This window comes from Telopea speciosissima, chromosome 2 (assembly GCF_018873765.1).
Source record: "Telopea speciosissima isolate NSW1024214 ecotype Mountain lineage chromosome 2, Tspe_v1, whole genome shotgun sequence".
In the NCBI taxonomy this organism is placed as follows: domain Eukaryota; kingdom Viridiplantae; phylum Streptophyta; class Magnoliopsida; order Proteales; family Proteaceae; genus Telopea; species Telopea speciosissima.
In genome coordinates, this window is record NC_057917.1 from 4,363,688 (window position 1) to 4,386,459 (window position 22,772).

At 37.7% G+C, this 22,772-nt stretch overlaps 1 protein-coding gene across 2 annotated transcripts in view; it reads left to right on the top strand.

Moving 5' to 3' along the window:
• Positions 1 to 22,772, top strand: part of LOC122652770 (V-type proton ATPase subunit a1-like) — a 53,907-nt gene that overhangs the window by 2,583 nt on the left and 28,552 nt on the right. Inside the window, exons 2-11 of one of the 2 annotated variants that reach the window (XM_043846618.1) lie at positions 2,078 to 2,122; positions 3,504 to 3,626; positions 3,820 to 3,927; positions 7,812 to 7,925; positions 8,008 to 8,181; positions 13,993 to 14,130; positions 16,561 to 16,668; positions 17,097 to 17,204; positions 17,406 to 17,554; positions 19,733 to 19,886. In XM_043846618.1, coding sequence (XP_043702553.1) covers positions 2,078 to 2,122; positions 3,504 to 3,626; positions 3,820 to 3,927; positions 7,812 to 7,925; positions 8,008 to 8,181; positions 13,993 to 14,130; positions 16,561 to 16,668; positions 17,097 to 17,204; positions 17,406 to 17,554; positions 19,733 to 19,886 — 1,221 coding nt within the window. The remainder of the gene's footprint in view (positions 1 to 2,077; positions 2,123 to 3,503; positions 3,627 to 3,819; positions 3,928 to 7,811; positions 7,926 to 8,007; positions 8,182 to 13,992; positions 14,131 to 16,560; positions 16,669 to 17,096; positions 17,205 to 17,405; positions 17,555 to 19,732; positions 19,887 to 22,772) is intronic. The other variant, XM_043846619.1, reaches the window with a different exon arrangement.

A 22,772-nucleotide genomic window follows, 5' to 3' on the forward strand; every position in this document is an offset into this window, starting at 1 on the left:
ATATGACAGTAGCAGTGGATCTTACACCTCATACCAACATTCTCCCATGTACCCTAAGATAGGGAGATTGGTATATGTTGATCAGAAGACTTATATGGAAGCTGTGTCACACTATTTGCAACACTATAGCAATTCCATGACATGGGAATTATATGTGGATCGATATAGGGATGAATTTCTTGTTCAATCTCATTTTATGTAACAAATTAAGTGAACATTGATGTAATGTACATTTTATTTGAATGTTTTGATTGATGTGTGCTAATTAGAATGTTTTGATTGCTAATTTGCTATGTTTTACTAAATTATATATAGATTATGTTGTTTTAGACTTTTAGTACGACTCGTCGCCTACCAACCTATGGTCCAAAGTGAAACTCATATTTGGACTTGTTTTTTGGCAAATCTGGGCATGCCATTGTGTTTAAATGGCCTGAAATAGGCTGGATACCAAGTTTCGACCCAAAATATGTGTACAACCCACCGAGTTGGGGGTCCGAGTCCAAAAAAAAAATTGCACCAACTCGCCGAGATCTCGGCGAGATCTCGGCTCGACTCGGTTTCGGCCTAGCCGAGATGCCACCGAGACCCGAGTTCTCGAACCTTGCTTATAGTTGGTTTGTTAAAACCCACTTGAACCTTCTGATTGTTTTCAAGTCTTTCACCATTTAACCTGACGAATTCCTGTCCCACCCTTAGTTTCTCAGTTTTAACGGGCTGGCAACATACATCATGCACCTGCAGCCAACCAGTGAACCAGTAGCTTTTATTCCTTCCCAGCGTCCTGCATTCATAGGTCCATTTTACTTCTTTTTTATTCTTCACACCTTAAATTTTGTCTACAATTGCAAATACAGCAGAACTCATTCCTAATTCCAGTCACTTTGTTTGTTAGACTAGCTAAAATCACAAGTTTAGTTTGGATGCTATCATTAACGAGTGCTTATTGCCTAAAGTCTCCAAGAAACAGGGTAATTTTAGCTTGATTTGGTGGAGTTTTGTGAATCTAGGCAGAATGATGCTGGAGCATGGTATATGCCGAACAGTCCACAGAAGGAACAGCTGAAAAACTTGGGATATCTGCTCATGGACTTTTATTTTGCCTAAAAATGACTTTTTTCTTGCACTTTTGCATGGGCCTAAAGAAGAACTAGATTTTGGCCCCCATTGGACTTGGATGTGGGTTACATTTCGGGTCTATACTCAGGCCTCTGCCATTGGGTTTTGTTTTGGCCTATTACTGGATAACCTGTAAGTTTTATAGCCTACTTGTCCTCTATACTAAATTGGGTCCCACATAATTGGAGAGAGAGAATTTTAATCGTGGGTAATTCAGAGTTTTACTTGTTAAGTAAATTTAGGATATTCTTTCTCTCTCTTTTTTATTTTTATTTTATGACTTCTATTAATTAAGGTAGGAATTTTATTTTATACAATTTAAGCAGGTATGAATATTCTGTTGGACTACGGCATGTCAGCAAATAGGGCCGTAATCAGACTTCTCGGCATTTTATTTTGACTTAACATGATTAATGTTTTCATTTTCTGGTATAATTTATAAAGTAGATATTCTCCTGTCTGGAAAATATTGTTTTTCTAATCTTTTATTTCCTTCCACCTTTCCCTCCTCTCAGTATCATTCACAATACAAATTCTACTCTTAGATCTTACACATGGAGTTGTTTCTTTAGTCGTACCATTAGTCTTCATGTGAATGGTACTAAGTATTGAATTGCTTGGTTGCCCGGGCTTATTTTGCATAAAAGTGCTTTGATGCTACCGGAGTTCCATCTGTTACTGCAAGTAACTAGTAAATGCTGCACATCACATCTATTAATTAATCAAAATCCCCCTCCATGGATCACGTAAAGGTCATGCATTACTTCTGTATTTTGTTGGACATGGATAATTTGTGAACCTAAATTCTTCCCGTGTTTGTTTTCAATAAAAAGGATCTTGAACTGAGTTTTCCATATGCTATTCTCTCTGTGGTTGACTCATATTAATGGAATTGTATCCGTAGTTTGATTTGATTGGATGAGATGTTGTGACCTTCTTACATTTTTCTTTCTGGCAGTTGAATGATGATAAAAGCCCTTTTCAGCGAACATTTGTTAATCAGGTCTGTACTGTTCTGAACCTGTCTCCTAAATTGGATGTGGCTGCAAGTTATGCATATTATGGTTGAAATGCCTTCTACTATTTTTTATTTGAGATGTGTTGCGCTGCCTTTATTTGCTTGAAAATCGAGTGTTTCTACTTTTCATGCCTAGTGAGTTTAATAAAAGGTTAAAAAACTCGGATTTGGTCTCATTTCGGCCTGACTGAAATGACCAAAATATACCGTTAACTGCTGCATTTTTTGCCAGTATGTTTCGGTTGGCCATTTCGGGTGGCAAACGGCCATATTAAGCTCTGATGCTTCAGGAAACCTTATTTTAGCTTATATAAACATATGTAAACCTTTATATTGCAAAATAAGTCATACAAAGTGGTGGTTTGGATTTGCACCCTTGGTTGGCACTTGGCAGTATACGCCAAACTCTATTGTATAGCTTGTGTAATATTGCCTATTCTACATTGTTTTACAAAGAGGACCCCCGCAGGCCATCCTAATGGCTAATACCACGAACTATGACGTGGAGGATCAAGCTCACTAATGGACCGATGGTGCCGACGCCAATTTTCCTCGACTATATGAAAAATGCAGGCCACGTCATATTGTGCCGGAAGAAATGTTTGAAGTCTTGTCACAACTCCCCTGTAAATGGCCGAAATGACCGAAATATGGTCAATCCTTCAATTTGTGTGGCATTTTGTCTTGGGCCCTTCTAAATCACCGAAATATCTGAAATTTCGGCCAGTTTTTGAACCATGTACGTACTGTATTTTCCTCTGTTTTGTTAGCTAAAAGATTTCCCGTATTGTTATTTAACTTATATGATATTTTTAGGCTACCTCTAGATTTAGTTGATAAAATTCATTTTCAAATTCGCCGAGTCATGAAAGAGTTTGTACCCTTTATGTGATAATCATTCTTGGCTTTTATTCATTTGAAATTGTGGGGTGAGTGTTATCTTCCCCCCCCCCTCTTTTAAGGTAAATACGTTGACTGTTAGTAATCAACTTCTTTTATTTTTTTGGGTAGTTGGACCTTTCTTGGACCACCTCCTTTTAACTGTTTATTGTAATGTACATATAAATGTCACTCCAAATCCTGATTAAATTAAAAATCCTCATCATGAATAGCTAACAAGGCATAAAATAAAAAATTAGGAAGGAGGTGGCTCCTATTTAGTTATTCCTCTTTCCTAGGGAACTTGTCTACTGAACTTGTTAAATGTTGAGAGATGTCTGTATAGCTCAAGAAAGCCTGTGACTCCTGTCCAATTTAAAGCCATTGATTACTTGTTCAGTTTTTCCCCATTTCCCTAATCTCAAGGTGTTAATTCCTGGAACCTGGTTTTATCTTTTGTGATTTATTTTTGTGAGATATGTTGCAGGTAAAAAGATGCGGAGAGATGTCACGGAAGCTACGATTTTTCAAGGATCAAATCAATAAAGCCAGTCTGCTACCTCTTACACATCCTACATTACAACCAGATATTGACTTGGAGGAATTAGAGGTTTTTCTCTTTATTGATTAGCCTTCTCGTGCTGATGAGCGTATTTCCTTTTGTTATCAGATTACCTTTTCCTTTTTTCCCCGTAGTTTATTTTATTTATTATTATTTTGGTTCTCTGTTTTATTTTTACTGGATGAACAGTGTATTTCAGCTACCTGATAAGGATTATTAATTTAAGTCTTCTTGATTTCAGACACAACTTGCTGAGCATGAAACTGAACTTGTTGAGATGAACGCAAATGGAGAGAAATTGCGACAGACTTACAATGAGCTCCTGGAATTTAAGATGGTATTGCAAAAGGTATGAGATTCTGATCAGGTCACCAATCTTGAGATAAATTTTGATTAGGATACATCTTTTGTTTGTCATCATCTGGGAATTTCTCGGTGTATGCAACCCTGCATGTTGGATTTTTTTATTATTTGGAAGAATTATAAATTTATGAAAAATTTTCATGTTAGTATTCTTTTTTCTGCATGTACTCAGAAATCCTTTACTTTTTGAAATCTTAATTAATTTTAGGTATGGCTAGCTCATTATCATTGAACCATTCTCCTTCATTTCTTTTCCTTGTGTGTTGATCTTTCACTAAGAGCCTGATGGACCTTTGGCTAATAAGATAGTTTTTCTTTCCTTTGCATATTTATGTCTTGTCCATAACTAATGAAATGAATGAATGTAGCAGTTGAGAATTGATGACTTTGGGAGTTGTGACTTGCGTCTATGAGACACCAGCCCATCTTTATTTTTAATACTGGGATATGTGGTACAAAGACAATATAACCCCTAGGGCAACACCAAATAAACCCCAAGGACAATTCTACCCTTATACCCCATATTACAACAAGAATATTGTTTTTATATTACATGTTAATCTAATCAATGGACAAAGTATGCGAAATATAAAGGGATGATGGAGTCGCAGAACCCTAAATTCAAGAAAGATAATTTCTTTCTCGGCCTTGGTTGGACATTTTGTATTTGGATTTAAATATATAAATTGTTGTCCATTTGTTTTTTTAGTTCTCAAGGGGATATGGGTCTTTTTTGTTTGCAAGAATCTGGAAGATGCTTCGAGCTGCTATCATGTGGCCTATATTGGATGAGATGAACTAGAGGACTTCTGATGGACATCCCTTTCTGGCTTGGAGGGTAGCTTCTAAGGCTGAAGTGCTTGTAGTGTCTTGAGCTTCATTATGTAGCAAACATGGGAACTTTGGAACTTCCCATTTTCTCTCAATTTCTTTATCTCCATGTTCTTCTTCTTCCTCTTCTCCCTTTCCTTTATTCTTTTGTTAGAAACCATAATTTCGACCTATCAAATTCAACTCTCTTGTACTTTCTTCTTTTTCTTCTGGGTGATCTCTTCCATCTGTTAGTAATTATTGAGCAATTTTTTTTGGAGGGTTTTCATCACAGTAAAAGGCATGGTCCATATTACTATTTTATCATTATTTTTAATTTAGGTTTAGAAATAAAATCTACTCAAGACATAAATGCATGAAAAATATAAGATTCGTACATGTGCTCAAATTTAGGAAGTTGGTGAGTTGATTTATACGTGGAAAGATGGAAAATGAGTGAAAACACATTTTTTTCCCCAAGAAGAATGTAGAGACAAAAATAAATAAAAATATTTTAGTTTTGAAGGAAAATTATTCTTCCAAAATGTTAAATTAGGCCAAGAGAACTTAATCTTGTATTATACTTTTATGGTATTTACAGAAAATTCTTAATATTTTTGGTGAAAAAATAGTTATTGCTACCAAATATTTTGTTAGGAATTCATAGACCTAATCCAAAATTTTCATGACAGTTGGTATTTTTAAGGGTAAAATTCGCATTAGTCTTTTAGTCATGTCGAATGATCTATTCTGTTCAAGCCTTGCATTGAGTGCCATACATCATAAAGCATTTCCAAGGGTTTTCTTTTGTATCTACCCATTCCTAGATGTCTATTAGTTCTTATGTCGCAATTCCTAAAATTTCACACTCACATTTTAATAAAAAACCATTAATGTAGTTCTAGATTGAAAGTAATCAAACTAGAAGCCAAAACCAGAATCTGACTTAAAGGATGACTCGATTAGGGTTTAAACTAATGGAAAAGGCTAAATTAGGTTTAGGGTTTATGGAAGTTAGGGTTAAGGTTAACTAATATCAGTGATGAATTAAACTGAAATCAGCAACCCAGTGGGTTCTAAACAGAATCGACAGCAAGGTATATGGTGAAATAGGTCTGTTGAAATTATTTATCCACCCGTGTCCTCCTTTGGATAGTCCACCGTATTAGAGCTCCTGTATGATATACATATTGTTTCCTCCTTTTCCTACAAGGTCGGCCTTTTAGAGGAAGTGGTTCCAACATGGTATCAGAGCAGGCAGGGGTCACGGTATTGAGTCCCCCTGAGAGCGGGCAGGTGTTGAAATTATTTATCCACCCGTGTCCCCCTTTGGATAGTCCACCGTGTTAGAGCTCCTGTATGATATACATATTGTTTCCTCCCTTTCCTACAAGGTCGGCCTTTTAGAGGAAGCGGTTCCATCAAGGTCAAATTTAGGGTTAGGGTTAGAGAGAGAGAGAAATTAGGACTCCTAGGATTTGGCTGGGCAGAATTACACCCAACTCGGATCGAGTTTCCCAAAGGGGCAGGGGAGCACTTAACCTGAGGTTGGAGTGATTCTCACGGCTAGAGTGGGCTGGGGCAGAATGGAGGAGTTGGGAAAAAAGAAAGAAAGAAGGGGGAATCTAGGGTTTGGGAAGTTTGGACTTACTTGTTGATGATGAACAACCTTGAACAGAATTTTGTTGATGTTGAATGAACCTTGAACCAGAACTTGAATGTAGAACAGTAATGGAGAAGACAAAAGTAACCAAACGAACCACCCGGGCTTCCCACTGCAAGGTGTCAATCGGATCGAACACCGATTCCTTCAGCCTTGATCGAACACAAGACAAATCTTCAGTCTCCATTGAAGACGAATATTTAATGGAGAAGAAGAGGAGCAGCAAAAAGCTTTTCATTAATAAAAAAATTTGTGTCCAATGCTTGCCCGTTGTCCCCATTACAATCTTATATAAAAGACTCAAAAATAGACTCCTACATTGAAAAGGAAAGGCCTAACCCAATCCTTAACCTATTAGGTAACCTAAATTAATTAGGAACCTGAAATACTAAAGGAAATAGACTCAAAACATGCCTGGACTTATTGAATCCTAATCCAGCCCAACTAAAACACTTATTAAGTTGATGGAAAAAAAAAACACTTAATAACAATTATTTGCAACTTAAATTGAACCACATAGAACCGGTTCAATTGAACTAACGCAAAACAACTTAAAAAGTAAACTAAGTAAAGAAACAAACTAACTAATCCCGTATGCAACCTTATTACCCATAGTTTAGGCCCATAAAAGTGGCCTATTACATCGAAAACCCATGGAAACAAAGGCCCAACATGTATATAACCCAACCCTAGACTTATTCCCATTAAAATAAGTCTCTTTTGGTGATGTATCTGCATCAACCATGCTTTTACGTGATTTTCCTCAGATTTCAATAGATTTGTTGTCATAATTTAATGGGTTGTGATTCCTTACTTCAGGTGTTTTGTGTCCTAGATTGGGGAGTACTTGGTAGTGTGAACCTCCTCCAGTGAAGAAACCTTTGCTGCTTCTTGCTCAAACTCTATGGAATGCCTTTAGTGTATGGCTGTATTGGCTATTGTTCTTGTTATAATTATTCCCTTTTTATTCAACTTTCAGAGTACCTAAATGCTGTTTTAAAGCCAATATTCAACAGAAAAGCTATTGCCTGGACGAAGTTCTGGAAAAGATCCCTTTTTGCATCTTGTGTTCCTTTGTGGAAGAAAAATTTAGAAACAAGGACGCACTTGGTCTCTGGACCTAAAAACTGAAGGCACTGCTGTACCTAAATTTGTGCTTTTAGTATAATTTCTTGTCTGTTAATATTTATATCTTTGTCAAACTGCAATTTTTATGCTGATTTTCCTTGCATATTCTGATCACTGTTTAAATTCGACAAGATATTTCCTTTTATTATCTGCATTGCACAGGATAGGCCATCCTTAAATTGCCGTAGTATGGTGACTCTGTCACTTAGCTTTTCTATCACCTTGCAATGAGTTTCTGTTCCCGCACCTCATTTTTTTATATATTCCAGGCAGGTGGTTTCCTTGTTTCAGCTCAGAGCCACAAAGTTACAGAGGACAGAGAATTAGAGGAAAATTTATATTTAAACAATGACTATATCGAGAGGGCATCATTACTTGAACAGGTGCTCATTGTGTTGTTTCACTTACATAATTATTTATCTGAAACCTCTCTGCTTGCATCTGTTAACACTTTATCTTTTGCAGGAAATGCAGCCTGGGCCATCAAACCAAGCTGGTTTGAGATTTATTAGTGGTATTATTTGTAAATCTAAAATTTTAAGATTTGAGAGGATGCTATTCCGTGCTACAAGGGGCAATATGTTTTTTAATCAGGCACCAGCCGAAGAGTATGTCATGGACCCTGTATTGGCTGAAAAGGTATGACCCCTTGATGTAGTCAAGCTGTCAAAATTGTTGGTCCTTAGTTTAATTTATAATTCCTGTTTTTTTTTTTATAATTTTTTTATAGGTTAGGAATGTTTCTTTTTCCTCAATTAGAGTTGAGTCTATATGTTTGTATTGATGTGATCGATTTAGAGGAGAATGAACTGGAATAATTTTTGGTTATGGTTGAGGGAATGGTTCTCTTTTGAATGGTTTGATGGTCAATTTGTTCATGGTGAGCAAGCTCTACTATCTCTCTCTCTTTTTTTTATACTATTTTATTGCTCTATTCGAATTTGGGTCCATTGCCCACGGTTTTTGAAACCCACCTGCATCACCCCTATTGGCCTTTTCTTTGTTACATTTTAAAATGCTATCTTCATTATTCTGACAACTCTGAAAAATTTTGTTCTATTATCGGAAAATAGTCTCTGTTCTGCACTGTCGTGTTTAGGGGTTGCAATCAGTTGGGTCTGTTTTGCTTTCAACTCTGTGACTGAAGGCCAAACTTGGAACTCAGCATGAACTCAGGCTAGGTTGTGAATTGTAATTTGTCAACTTAAATGCGTCCTGATTCAGCCTCACTATTTTCCCTCCTTATCTATTGACCGTTGGTGCAACCGTGCAATGGTAAGGTTGCTCCATTGTGACCAAGTGATCATGGGTTTGAGTCTGGAAACAGCCTCTCTGCAAAAGCAGGGGTGAGGCTGCGTACATTATGATCCTCCCCAGATCCCTTCAGTGGTGGGAGCCTTGTGCACTGGGTATGCCCTTTTTATCTCTTTATAGTTAAAAAAGGGTCTGTGTATTGACCATTTTTTATTGTTGTCCTTTCCAGAAATAAAAAACTCAATTTTAGTTGAGGCTCCATGTGTCTATTTCCCAAAGGCTGATCTACATACCAATCAAATTTCACATTCCAACCCCTCATATTTTCCTGTGGATAAATCAAGATCTGTTAGGTGGTGGGAAAGATAACCAACCCAAAAGGAGAGAGGAAGATACAAGGGTTTTAACTATATTATACATGCACACCAAAGAGCTGCAAGCTATGCACAAGGGATTCCGGTCTGTGTGGATTGTTAGAGTTCATGTAATAAGGGTACTTTAGGAACTAGTTTATTGTCTAGTTACCTAATATTGTAATTTTCTGTTTTTACCTTTTCCCTCCCTAGGGAGGTGTATGTAGTTCCTCTTATATTATTGGTGAAGTAATAATATAGGTGTGGTGGAGACAATTCTCCAACATACAACATTGCACATTTTCTCTTCTTTTCTTCTTCAACCTCCTACTGATGCAGAAGCCAAGTTGTTTGGCAAGAAATACTCTAGGAACAGTCAGGGGAGAAGGACTGGTTCACTTCACCAATCGATGGATCAGTCCCTTGGGCCATAGAGCCAACCAACTTTAAGTTGGGCCAGCCCAACTGGGCTGGGAGTTGCTGGGTCTCTCAAACCCAGATCGTGGGGGTAAAAGTGTCAACTCTTTTGACACAATTTTGATTTAAGTGCTGGCTGATTACTTTCTTTGTGGGGATCATCTGAAGATCGCAGCTATCACTTGGATTTTATTTTATTTCTTTCCTAGATTAGTTGCTATCTTATTTTGCAAGAAATCCTAGATTAGTTACTATCTTATTTTGCAAGTAATTTCTTAATTTGTAAGTTTCTATTTTCTTGAGGTACAAGTCATGCCCTCTTGATATTGTAAAGGCTGTTCTCAGCCTCCCCACGATTTTATGAATGAGGAATATTTGCTAGCTGCAAAAGTATTGTTTCCTTATCAAGTGTTCATGACTTGAAGGGCTGTTAGGAGCCTGGCTGGGAGAGCCGAATCCCACTATCCCCCTTTTCTCTTATCTTCTTCCTCTTCCCCTATCCCTGCTCGATTCTAATGTAGTCCTAGGGAGGAGTAATCCCACTAGGAACCAGGGTAATGGGGTCACACACAAAGGCTGGCCGATTGGGTTAGGGTTTAGCAATTTAGGGCAAAACTAGGGTTAGGGTTGGATATTGGGAAAGGGGTTTATAGGGTATTAATGGGCAGGTCTAGAGGGCTATTATGGTATAAAAAAGTTAGAGTTTGGATGAGTTTTGAAATTCTGCAATTTTGGGCAGAATTGAATTTTAGGTCAAATTAGGGTTAAAGTTAGGTTTAGGTTAGGGTTGTCTTATAAAGTAATGATGGGCAGGTGTAGGAAAGTCTAATGGTATAGGTTCTATGATGTTTGAGTGAATGGAAGTAGGTTAGATGAGTTGGACAGCAAGATAAGGTTATTTGAGACAATTCCTAATAGAGGTAGGAGAAGGAGATTCTAGGGTTTAGGATGGTGGGGGTCTGAGGGGTCTGATGAAACTTGGATCGAGTGTCAATAATGATGTAAGGGGTGTATGCTGAAAGTTTGGTTTGAAACTGATGGACAGATTTGAAGTTATGGAGGAATCCTAGTTAGGGTAGGAGTGAGAAGAAGAAGGTTTAAACAAAGTTCAGATTCAAACTTACTGGATTTGAAGAGATCTTCAATGGCAGCAACTTTGAAGATGAACAATGGGGTCTCCCGATCTTCACGATTCAAGGAGATAAGTAGCAGCCCTCCCGATCTTCACGATGCAAGGAGTCGATTGGAGATCCACTAATCCCTTCCACCTTGATAAATCCACAAGGATGCAACACTCTCAAGGAGCAACAGCAGCAACAAAGGCAGCAAGCATAAAGCTGAGTTTTTATTAATCAAATTCGTGTTCAATGTTGGCCTCCCTTACAAACTTATATAGAATACTCAAAAATAGACTTAGACACTAAAAAGGAAAGGCCTAACCCAATCCTTAACCTATTAGCTAACTTAAACTGACTAGGAAACTGAAATAGACTCAAAATAGAGTCCTAATGCAGCCCAACTAAACAACTAAAAGAAAAACTAATAAAATCACTTAAATTGAACCTTGGTTCAAATCAGCTTTGGACCGGTTCAATTTAAAACATTAAAAACATGAAAATAAACTAAGTATAGGACTAAAACATCTAATCCCGTATGCAACCTAATTACCCATATTTTAGGCCCATAAAAGTGGCCTATTACATAGAAAACCCACAGGATTAAAGGCCCAACATGTACATAACCCAACCCTAGACTTATTTCTAAAGAAATAAGCCCATTTTGATGATGAATCTGCATCAGATTCCCTCTTATTGCTGCTGCCATCTGAAGCTTATACAAGTGCTGTGAAGACCTCTTGAAGCCTGAGCCAAGCAACAATCAGGTTCCAGAGCTGCTGCTGCTGTGTCCACTCGATTGAGGGCCTTTGTGGTGCTCCTGCAAGTTGAAGGTTGCTGCCATATCTGAACCCCAATATCTCCATATCCTTCCATCAAACCCTGCTGGGTTTTGACCACCATTCCACTTCCCTCGATCCCCTTTTCACCCCCTTCTATTGGCTGGTTTGACAAAACTCTTAACCCCCTAATTTCTGGTTCAACCCCTAATCTGAGTTTTGTATTGCTGATTATTCCTGGGTTATTTGGGACTAGTTCTACCCTGAATTGGTTCGACATTACCTACTTTCATCTTTCCCTTATTCCCTTGCATTTTTTAACTTCCTTCTTGGTATCAGAGCATACTTTGTTGATTTGAGAGTCGAGTCACCTTCTTCTTCCTTTTCTTTCCTCTCTTTGGAACCCTAGGTTACAAAGGGGTTCCAAGGAAGGAACTATTATGTGAGATGTTTGAAGATTTCTTGCGAGAAGCATGAATGAAGACCATGGAGACAGAAATGGAGGATTTTATTTGAAGAAATAGGTTTTGGAGCTCAAATCACACCAACCCAGCTAGGTAGCAAGTTACCGCCAGCTTCTTGGTAATTTTTCTTTCTCTTCTTCATCCGACTGTTTTTGGAGTTGGGGTTTAGCTCATTTGGATCGCCTTAAGGTGTGTTTGAAACCCCCATGGTCTCGGTTCATGTCCCTAAGAGTTGTTACTCCACAACTCCTCTTTCTCTTGGATTATAAGGTATCGCCAGCCTCTGTTTCTGTCTGTGTTGTTTGTAAAGATAGCATGATATTTCCCACTGTTTGGTTTTGGTGATTTGTGCTGTTTGAGCCCTTCATGTTGCTGTGTGAGATCATTGTGCCTTGAAGCATATGGTGGAGTTGGATTCTGTTGAAGTATTTTCCTGGTTTGCTTGCTGGGCTGTGATTACCAGTGTTTGAAAGCCTTTTTTGGGATGAGCAGTGACTCCCCATTTAACTTTGGTTGTTATTTCTACTTTGTGAGTGTATTTCTTCATCGTGTCTGGCAGCAATGACACTACAGAGGTTGTCTCGAGTACTACTTCTCCTACTCAAATGGTGTTTGACAACCCAAATACCCAAATTTCCATTGTGAAGTTGAACAATACCAAGTACTTGGACTCCGCACATTCTGTTAAGCTCTCCCTCCGGAGTAGGGGCAAGCTTGGGTATGTTAATGGCACCATCAAAGCTCCCAACCCAACCGACCCAACATATCCAAAATGGGAGACTGAGAATTCTACGATCATGACTTGGCTGATCTTCTTTATGTAACCTGAGATTGGGCGGAGATTTTTGAGAAAGGAAACTGTCAAAGATATCTAGGATAGTGTTTCCAAGACTTTTGACCGTGTTGGTGATTCGGCTAAGGTGTATCAACTTCTCCAGAAGATCCTTACAATGAAGCAAGTGAATAGAACTATTTCTGAATTTTATAATACTATGATTGGTCTCTGGGAAGAGTATGATCATTATAGGGATCTTCAACTTTCTAACCCAGAAGATGAAGTCAAAGTTTACCGGACTCTTGAGAAGGAGCGTGTTCTTCTTCTTGGTAGCTTGAACCCAGAATATGAGCCCATCTATATACAAATCTTGGGCAGGTCTCCTCTTCCATCCCTTGATGAGGTGTGCAATTATTTATAGAGTGAGCAAACTCGGAGGGGTAGCCTGCTCCCTCCCTTGAGCCATTTGCTCTTTCTTCTAGTTCTAGCTTCCAGAGAGATTGGTGTGGTGGTGGCAGAGGCCAAGGACCACCCCATGGAGATGACACAGATAGGCCCAAATGCAACCATTGTGGGAGACTTGGGCATACTAGGGAGAGGTTCTGGGCTCTTCATAGCCGTCCTCTTGGTACATGTGGTAGATCTATTGGTGTGCGTGGTGGCCGTTGAGGTGGATATCAGCTAAATACATATTCCTGAATTCTTGAGAAATAGCAGCTCAAAATATGAGATGTTTTACTTTGTCCACAATTGTATATTCTGGAATACGATACCCCAATAACCCTTGGATTTCGTTTCCTCCTTATCAACCGCACCAGTGCTGCTCCAAATCTTTGCCCTTTCGAATTGCATTTTCCTTGTCAATTTTACAAGGTGGTTTGTTAGGATGTCCTTTCCTTTAGTTCCTTTTTATTGTTCTCCATTTACTTTATTGCAAATGCTTGTTACGGTGGTAATCAGAAAATATTGTTTTTCTTAAAGTTTTTAGATAGGTATTACCCTGAGCATGTACATGCAACCTGAATCCAACCCAATTATATCTTACTTAATATTGAAAAAAATAAATAAATAGAAAAATCCCAAGTGAACCTAATCTTTAATCCTAACCTGAAAAATGGCTGTTTCTAGCAGTTTGTCAGGTAGGATCAAGGAACTTATAAGATCAGAATACTATGGGAACTAGAAAATGTTTGATTAACATTCTAAAAAGTAGACCATTTTGTAGTCAGACAGTATAAGTTGCCTTGTTTTTTGGTTAAAGTTGTACCAATTTTTCTGGCTTCCCTCGTGCAGGTTGAGAAATCAGTTTTTGTAGTTTTCTTCTCAGGGGAGCAAGCAAGAACAAAAATACTGAAAATTTGTGATGCATTCGGTGCAAATTGCTACCCTGTTTCTGAAGATATTACCAAACAGAGGCAAATAACTCAAGAGGTATGCAAGCTCTCAAGGGGGCAAATTTTTCTCTTCCTATGATTCATAAATCTTTGCCCAAAAGATGGTTTCTATGCTTTTTTCCTCCTGATTTGGCTATTGGCAGAGATGAAAAAGTATTTTGCTATTACAACTTTAAAAACATTAATGCGTGTTGCTGTCGCTAACTCTTGCATCCTTCCTTTCAACTTTAATATAAATCCCAACAAAAAATGCTACTTATGAAAGTGGTATCTATTATACTGAGAATCTATTGTACATCGGCAGCTAAGCTGTTTTACTTATTCATATTCAACGTTGGGGTGTTTGAAGGAAAGTACAGACTTCTGCCTAGTAGCTTCTGGACTTGTGTGGAATTTGTTGGACTGGAAACTGTTCTTAAGGAGTTTGAGATCCCACCCTGTTTTTCTTTTGGCTGCAGATTTATGTCCATTTCATGAAATGAAAACACCTTTATTTTAACACACATCTTCATCTTGTATGCAATCTACCTGTAGACTTTTGCTTGCTTACACATCATTGATGTTTTAGTTTGCTCGTTAAAGAGAAGGGGTGGGGGGGTGGGGACTTATTAATGGAGATCTAACCACCTAATGGATAGGGTTTAGAAAACCATCAAAAACCAGAATCGCAGATTAGGGAATATTTCCAGATTCAAGAGAAAACAGATATCAGCAAATTTATAATTCAGATAAGGCCAGAACTCTGGTTGAAGGATAGTAATGAACTGGGGAACAATTATTAAATCTGATCAGAATCTGATGGTCTGATTCTGAGATATAAAAGAATCCTATTGAGGGTAGGACACTTGAACAGGGTTCCAGAACCAGAAAATCGATATTTGCAAAACAAAGCAACTAGAACAGAGTTATTTTATGGCTTAAATGGACTGGAAGAATGATAACTGAAACCCAAACCTGTAATAGAGATCAGAAATCAAATAACTCAGAATTTAGAAAACATACCAGAACTAGGGCTCTTCTAATTAGATGAGAAAAAATAGAAACTTGAAACCAGAAACTGGATTAAAACTCAGTGAAGATATTCAGACTGAAGAATAGAAGAAGAACAGAACAGGGAAGCAACCAGCTGACTAGTAATTGATTAACTTGAAACAAGAATGCGCAAGTTAAGAAGTGTAACGAAAGATAATACCAACCAGAATCTGAAGAAGAATAAGAGAACAGAGAGATAAAGAGAGAAAGAAAGGAGATGGAGAAAAAAGAGCTGGACGATTGTCAATGTGTATATCTTTTGTACCAGCCTCCATGTCTTTATATATAAAAAACCAAATAAGAGTAACAAGGAAAACATGACTCTTAACAACTCTTACCTAGATAATCCTAGAACCTAATTACAATAGGAAACTGAAACATAATTATACTAGGAAAGAGAAACAAAATAACAATTAAATCCCAATTTACTTAGCTAAGCCTATCACCCCATTTATGTATCTTCAACAAGAAGTTTCAGAACGAACCTGATATTTGAGTAGAAGGATAAGATGAGAACAAGAATATAAGAGGAGGTATGTATTTCAGGAATCCCACCTGAAATACTACCTTGAAATCATCACCAGAAATTCCACTGAATCACCCCACGTATGTATCTTCAACAAGAAGTTTCAGAACTAACCTGATATTTGAGTAGAAGGATAATATTAGAACAAGAATAAAAGAGGAGGTATGTATTTCAGGAATCCCACCTGAAATACTGCCTTGAAATCATCACCAGAAATTCCACTGAATCACCACAGTAGAAGCATTCTGAATCTCACAGAATTGAAAGGCTGAAGCCAAAATATCATTCATCAAATTCTGGAGGGCTGTATAGCCTTACACTTGTTATAGGGACTGCTAAAATCCAGTCATGAGTGGTTCAGGAAAGCTGGGTTGAGTCATGACCAGATTAGGAACAAAAGAAAGCAGAAAAAGACTAGGAAACTCCCATGTGCAGGCTGTGGGGGAAAGTATCCTTCTAACTAGGGCTTTGCAAAACAAAAAAGAAACAGGACTGGAATTAGTATCCCAGCCTGATTACATAACTGAATAATAAAATAAAAGAAAGAAAGGACAGCCTAACTAAGTCCCAGGAATGTGTGAACCAGAAAACCGAAAACTGGTCCAATTAGAGAACTGCAGGCTAAGAAACTGGCCTGGTTTTCCTCCTGCGTTGGTACTTAAGAGAGTACCTATTATCTGCATCACTTATGGGGTCCCTTTTTGACCCTATTATGTGGTATCAGGCTATCAGCCTTTTTATAGTTCTCTGTGATATTTTACATATAAAGTGAAATCCATCCCATAAAATGCTTTTTCACCTGTGGACATATTTTAGAAGTGTGTTCCTAGTATTGCTTTTTTATCCAGTATCCAGTTTTTGATAAGCCAAAATTATTCCCTACTTATTATTCTGAAATTTCCATGCCAGGTTTTATCACGTCTCTCTGAACTGGAAGCCACCTTGGATGCTGGGATTCGCCATCGGAACACAGCCCTTAATTCAATTGGATCTCACTTAAAGAAGTGGACTGATATGGTGAGTGGTCTGTTTCTAACATGCACATTCCTTTTTTTATTTTGGTTGGGGGGGGGGTTTAAACTATATTTTTTTTTTGGCGCAACGGAGTAAGGTTGCTCTGTTGCAACCTGGTAGTCGTGGGTTTGAACAAAGGAAACAGCCTCTCCACAAAGGGGTAAGGCTGCATACATCTACCCCTCCCCAGACCCTGCAGTAGCAGGAGCCTCGTGCACTGGGACACCCTTTTTTTAATCTGTGATGATATTGAAAAGACAAACTTGCGAGGAAGAGGAATTGCAGGTGTACATGTTTAAAGATTGTGGAATAATTTATTCATTAGTAACTGGATACAGTATTCTTCATTTTCTTTTTGTGGGAATGTCACGTTGAATTCTTCCTCTTTAGAGTATCATGGGTTTCTGATGTTGTATACCATCTGCTTCCAGGTAAGAAAGGAGAAAGCAGTATATGATACACTGAATATGCTGAATTTTGATGTGACAAAGAAATGTCTCGTAGGGGAGGGTTGGTGCCCAATATTTGCAAAACCTCAGGTATCATTCTTGGCATTATTTTTTTTAATAATTTATAAATTATTTAAATTTCATCACTGCTTTCTCTGAGGACAGATATATTGCAATCTGAAAACTAGTGTTTTTTTTGTGATAATTACTTAGAATTTTTTTCCCCTGGTGGATATAATCTTGGAAGATTGATATTGGTTTTAAAAGACAATGTCTCTCATTGTGCAACAGATTCAGGAGGTACTGCAACGTGCAACCTTTGATAGCAATTCACAAGTGGGGATAATATTTCATGTGATGGATGCTGTGGAATCACCACCTACATATTTTAGAACCAACAAGTTCACACATGCATTTCAGGAAATTGTTGACGCATATGGGTATGTTATTTAGTTCTGCTTCACGACTAATTTAGTGTACAAAACTACAGAAAATCCATTCCCCAAAAATTAAAAGGGTACATAAGATTCTTTTTTCAATATATGTAAGGGAAAGCTCATCTGCAAGATGATTATAACCATTTGTGGTCAGAGAAGTCAGAACTATGCATTCTGTCAATGGATTGCTTGGTCAAAATGGTTGGACTGTCCAAACCTTGTTGGTCTGTTGACCTTTGTTGGTAAGGAAGGCTTGAAAAGTTTTAATTGAGACATCTTGTAATTGGTCAAGACTTGAACCATAGACCTAGTAAACTACATGTATGGGTCTTTATCACCAAATTGAAGATGTGTTGAAGTAATGACGTTTACTGGCATGATATTATCAATTTTTCTGTGTGTTGTGTTATAAAACCAGAATCCTGCAACCAAACCAAGGCAAAGGGAATGGAGGGAAGAATAAGAAGAGAAAGAAGAGAGGAGAGACAGCCCAAATCGTGGGAGGCTGCCTGAGGCTAGAACTTGTGTGTTTAACCGCAGGTCCCTCCCCCTTTATTATATATATATAAAATATACAGGGGGACAGAAATACCCCTGTACCTTGCACAGCCTTACAAAGATAAAACTAAAATAGATAGCAAGACCGAAATACCCCTAGAATTTCAACATGTTGTATTTTACTTTAGCTGTTGAGACCATCCACAATGAGTGTTTGGATTGCTGATCAAGGATTAAAGTATCGGTATCAGGTATCATATCAGGAGGGTGATTTTAAGAGCCGTAGCACTATCATATCGTATCATATCGGAGAGACGCAAGATACATTAAAGATACATATTGAAATGGTCAAGAAACACAAGGAAATGCATAGGATACATGCAAAATACATTTCTTGCAGCATAATACATCAGAAATAAGTAGTAATTATGTCCAATGATAGGATACTAGATGGTTGATACGATACAATTTCTTCTGCTCTGGTTCAATTGGTACGACACAATATATTTTTTTAATTATCAAGTACTGTCGTGTACTGTATTGTATTGGTACTTTGCCAATACCGATACGGCATGATAATTTAATCCTTGCTGCTGATAGCAGGGCCAATATGATCCAAACTCTGGTGCCTCTTTTTAAAACATTGGTATAAGGGACTGATGCAGATTGATGAAGCTCAATCTGCCGTTGATGGTCTCCAACCTTTAAGATTCTGTTTCAAGGGCTTCTTATAATGCCTAGATCTACCAAACAGACCCGATGGTTTAGATTACTCAGATCTGATCTCATATCAAACAGTCAGAATTATTGGAAGGTGGTAACAGATTTTAATATTTGAAATTCCGAATTCAAATAAAGATATTTTCAACAGAGTTTTTGAGGGATTGATGGGGTGGATTTATGAGAGAGAAAAGGGTGATTGATGGGTGTGGTGGAAGAAGATGAAGTGGGGATGTTAGATCCTAAAATTAACCTGTGATGGGAGGAAGGAAGAGGAAATAAAGGAAATTAATTTTGTCAAGATGTCCCAATAAAGAAGAGAAGAAATAGGAGATAATAAAGGGGAAAAATGACAGCCGTGGGAGGGGAATAGAGAAGTTAATGAGAGGCAGAGAGAGAGAAGGAAGAAAAAAGAGGAGGAAAGAGAGATTCTCTTACCAAATTAAGAGGAGGGAGATGGGAGGAGCCAGCCAGGCCATTGTTAGTCAAATAAAATTAATTTATTAACCATAATTGTAGGGGAGTGGTTACATCTAGTATAAAAAAGCTCAAAGGAAATCCTCTAAATCTAAGACACTCAGACAGATCAACTTTGCTAATAAGGACTGTTGCCTAACATTACTAACAATAAGACTCTAGAACAGCTAAAATATGGTGACTATAACCATGGGATCCACTAAAATTATATTAATTTTCGTGCGTCTCTTAAGACCCTCGCTTTTGGGCTTTATATTTCAGTCCATTACAATAATGAAGACAAAAAACTAAGGCCAAACTCAAACCAATAATAAAACTTGGCCCAAATTTAAACCGAATCTGAATTAGGGACTCACTGTTTGATGCTTAACTCTTTCCTTGATGAGTTGAGGAACTTTATATTACTCTGTGGTGATGCTACTTGTTCCTTACTTCAAATCTTTATTGTTCAGCCCTTACGAATATTGATACCCAATATTCTTGCAGAGTTGCTAGATATCAAGAAGCAAATCCTGTAGTTTATACTGTAATTACGTATCCGTTTCTTTTTGCCGTGATGTTTGGGGATTGGGGTCATGGAATATGCTTGTTGTTGGGAGCATTAATTCTAATAGCTCGTGAGAGAAGACTTGGTTCTCAGGTATGCTTTATTTTCATAATATTCTAGTGCATTACTGTAAACTTCTTGTTTATCTTGTTTCAGTGAAAGTACCCAGTGTATTGTTTGTGAACTAGTTTTTCTTGGCACTCTGAACTGTATGAGGTTATGCATAATATAGTATATACTCAATGTTAGTGTGTTAAAAAATATCAGTTTAGTTTGTGGCATTGTTACAATTCTTAGCTTTCTGCTAATTCAAGTTTTATATCATCTAGAACTTTTTTTTTTCTTTTTTTCATTCTGCAGTTTCAAATAAAGATTGCAAGGTTTCCAAGCCCACTCAAAGCAAATACTGTTTTTGTTCTTACGTCATTAGATACTGTAACAAAGTGAAAAGAATCAAATGGGGTTTTCTCCACTAAAATACTGTTCATATTAGTCTACATGACCAACCTTCCCCCCTTTTCTCCATTAAACTTCCATGGATCCTTCGTTGTCACTTAGCAGTAACACTGTATAACCTTTAGACAGTCCTTGCTAAAATATTTTCTATTAACCTATAGCAGAACCAGCTCCAGCCCTTTTTTTTCACCATTATATATTTAAAGACCATGGATTCTCTTTAGTACTAACCAAGACCTACCAACATCCTCCCTTGAAAACCTTAACCCTAAGTCACTTTGTTTTCAATTCTTCTCTTAACCTTAAGCTTAAAGTAAGCTCATCTAAGCTCTCCTGATTTTTCCCCAACCCCTTGCTATTCTAGGATAATTTTGGATTTTCTTCATTCTTTGGGTACCAAGATCATTGTCAAACTAGTGGGGTTGTCTAACCTCCTAACAGATTAGGGTTATTGGAATCTAGAATTGCAGAGAAAGGAACTTCAACCAGATTTAGAGAAAATTACTTTGGCGATCCTTAATCATAATAAAATGGCAGCAACATACCTTTTGTGATTTCTTTCTATCCAAGAATCATAGAACGATTGGTTTGCGCTTGATACATTGTGTTATTACGCTTAAATGATTTTTATGGTTCCATATTTTAGGAACTATATGAATAATGGAGAAACTCCATGAAAGGAACATTAATGATTCATAGAAATCACTTAATGGGAAATGTCCCAAAGAAATCCAATGAATAATTAAGAATCCTGTTATACAAAAAATATTAGTTTCCATGCCTTTGTCTGACGGATATCCACGGGGGCCGGTTCGTCCTATTCAGATATTCAGGACCAAGAGGTACTGGTTTCTCTTTCGGATAAGCCCTAAAGGAGAAGGAAAGCGGGAATGCCAACAGACATCTGGTATTGAATTCACCCAATACACCATTCTGTACGTTGATATGAAGATCAATGGGCATGCTGTGCGGGTTATGGAAGATACTGGAGCCATGCACAGTATATTGGCTAGCGATGTTGCTAAACAACTTGGGTTGAAACTAAAGACAAACCTCAAAAAAGGTGCTCAATCTCCAGGAACTGTTCATGTTCTTAAGCCCCGCTGTTGTCCGCTACATTCAAATGGGTCTGAGACTCTGAGGTTGAATCATATATATATATATATATATATATATATATATAGGGTCTTTTTTTGGCTTTTTTTTCCTTCACCCTTTGAAAGAACATATTCAATATATATATATAAAATCTGGCCAAGTTTAATTGAGTGATTACTCTTCTCCGACACTTACTGCCCAACCTGAGAGTAGGTAGCTAATGTGTTCCACTTATTTAACAGGGTTCTATGGTCGGTCCGTGACCCCTGGATGCCGAAGGCCAGCTCGAGCAAGAATCAAAAGAAGTAAATAGATCTTTAGAAAATATATATGAATTATCCACATTCACACATATATTATATGACTCTATGGAAGAAAAGACTTACCGGATTGCATTCATAATTCATTGGTTGATTGTATCATTAACCATTTCTTTATTTTGGTTCGAGGAGTTTACCATGAACCCACTGATTTCTGCCGCTTTAAATATTGCTTCTGGATTGGGGGGTACTATGTACATGTAAATTACATATATGTAATTTATATGTACATATATGAAGATACATATTACATCTATATTCTAGGTCAAAAATAGGGTTTTTGGTGTATTTAGGGTTAGGGTTTGGTTAGGGTTAGGGTTTGATGTATGGGTTATGTCAAGTTATGTAGGGGAGTCTAACAGTGAAGGTCTTGAGATATTTAATGGAGGGAAGTATGCTGATTTGAATTGACAGCAATTTAGGGTTAGGGTTTCGGGGTTTGGAAAAGAGGAAAAGATGGATTTCTAGGGTTTAGCTGGACAGAAGTTAACCAAACTTGAATGGTTTTCTTAGGAGGGTATGAGGGATAATCTGTCAGATTTGTAGACTGTTCTGATGGTTGGTTTGGGCTGTGCTGAAATTAGGGTTTTGAGTTTTGATTTGAGATGGGGGGAATTAGGGTTTCAGTGGTTGGAATGGGCAGAAAGGGAGATCGAGTTCTCCTTATAGGCAGGGGGTGTTGTGGTTGAAGTTTGATGAAATTCTGATGGCTAGTTAGGTCTGTGGGGAATTTAGGGTATGGGAAAACTAAAAATATCGTAGGGGAAAACTAGGGTTGGGGTTGTAGAGGATCAGAAGAAGAAAGATGGGGATGGGGATGTCTCAAACTTACTGTAGTTGCAGATTACTCTTGGCAGCAGCTTGTTTGAGGATGAAACTTGAATAAAAATTGAGTCTTTAACTAGAACTTGAAGGATATCTTCAACGAACTTGAAGGAGAGCTTCAAAAGAACCACCCGGGCTTGACACCACAAGGTGTCGATTGGATCAAACACCAATCTCACCAACGAACCACCTGGGCTTCCCACTGTAAGGTGTCAATCAGGTCAAACACCGATCCCATCAGCCTTGATCAAACGCAAGACAAAAATTTGAGTTCAATACT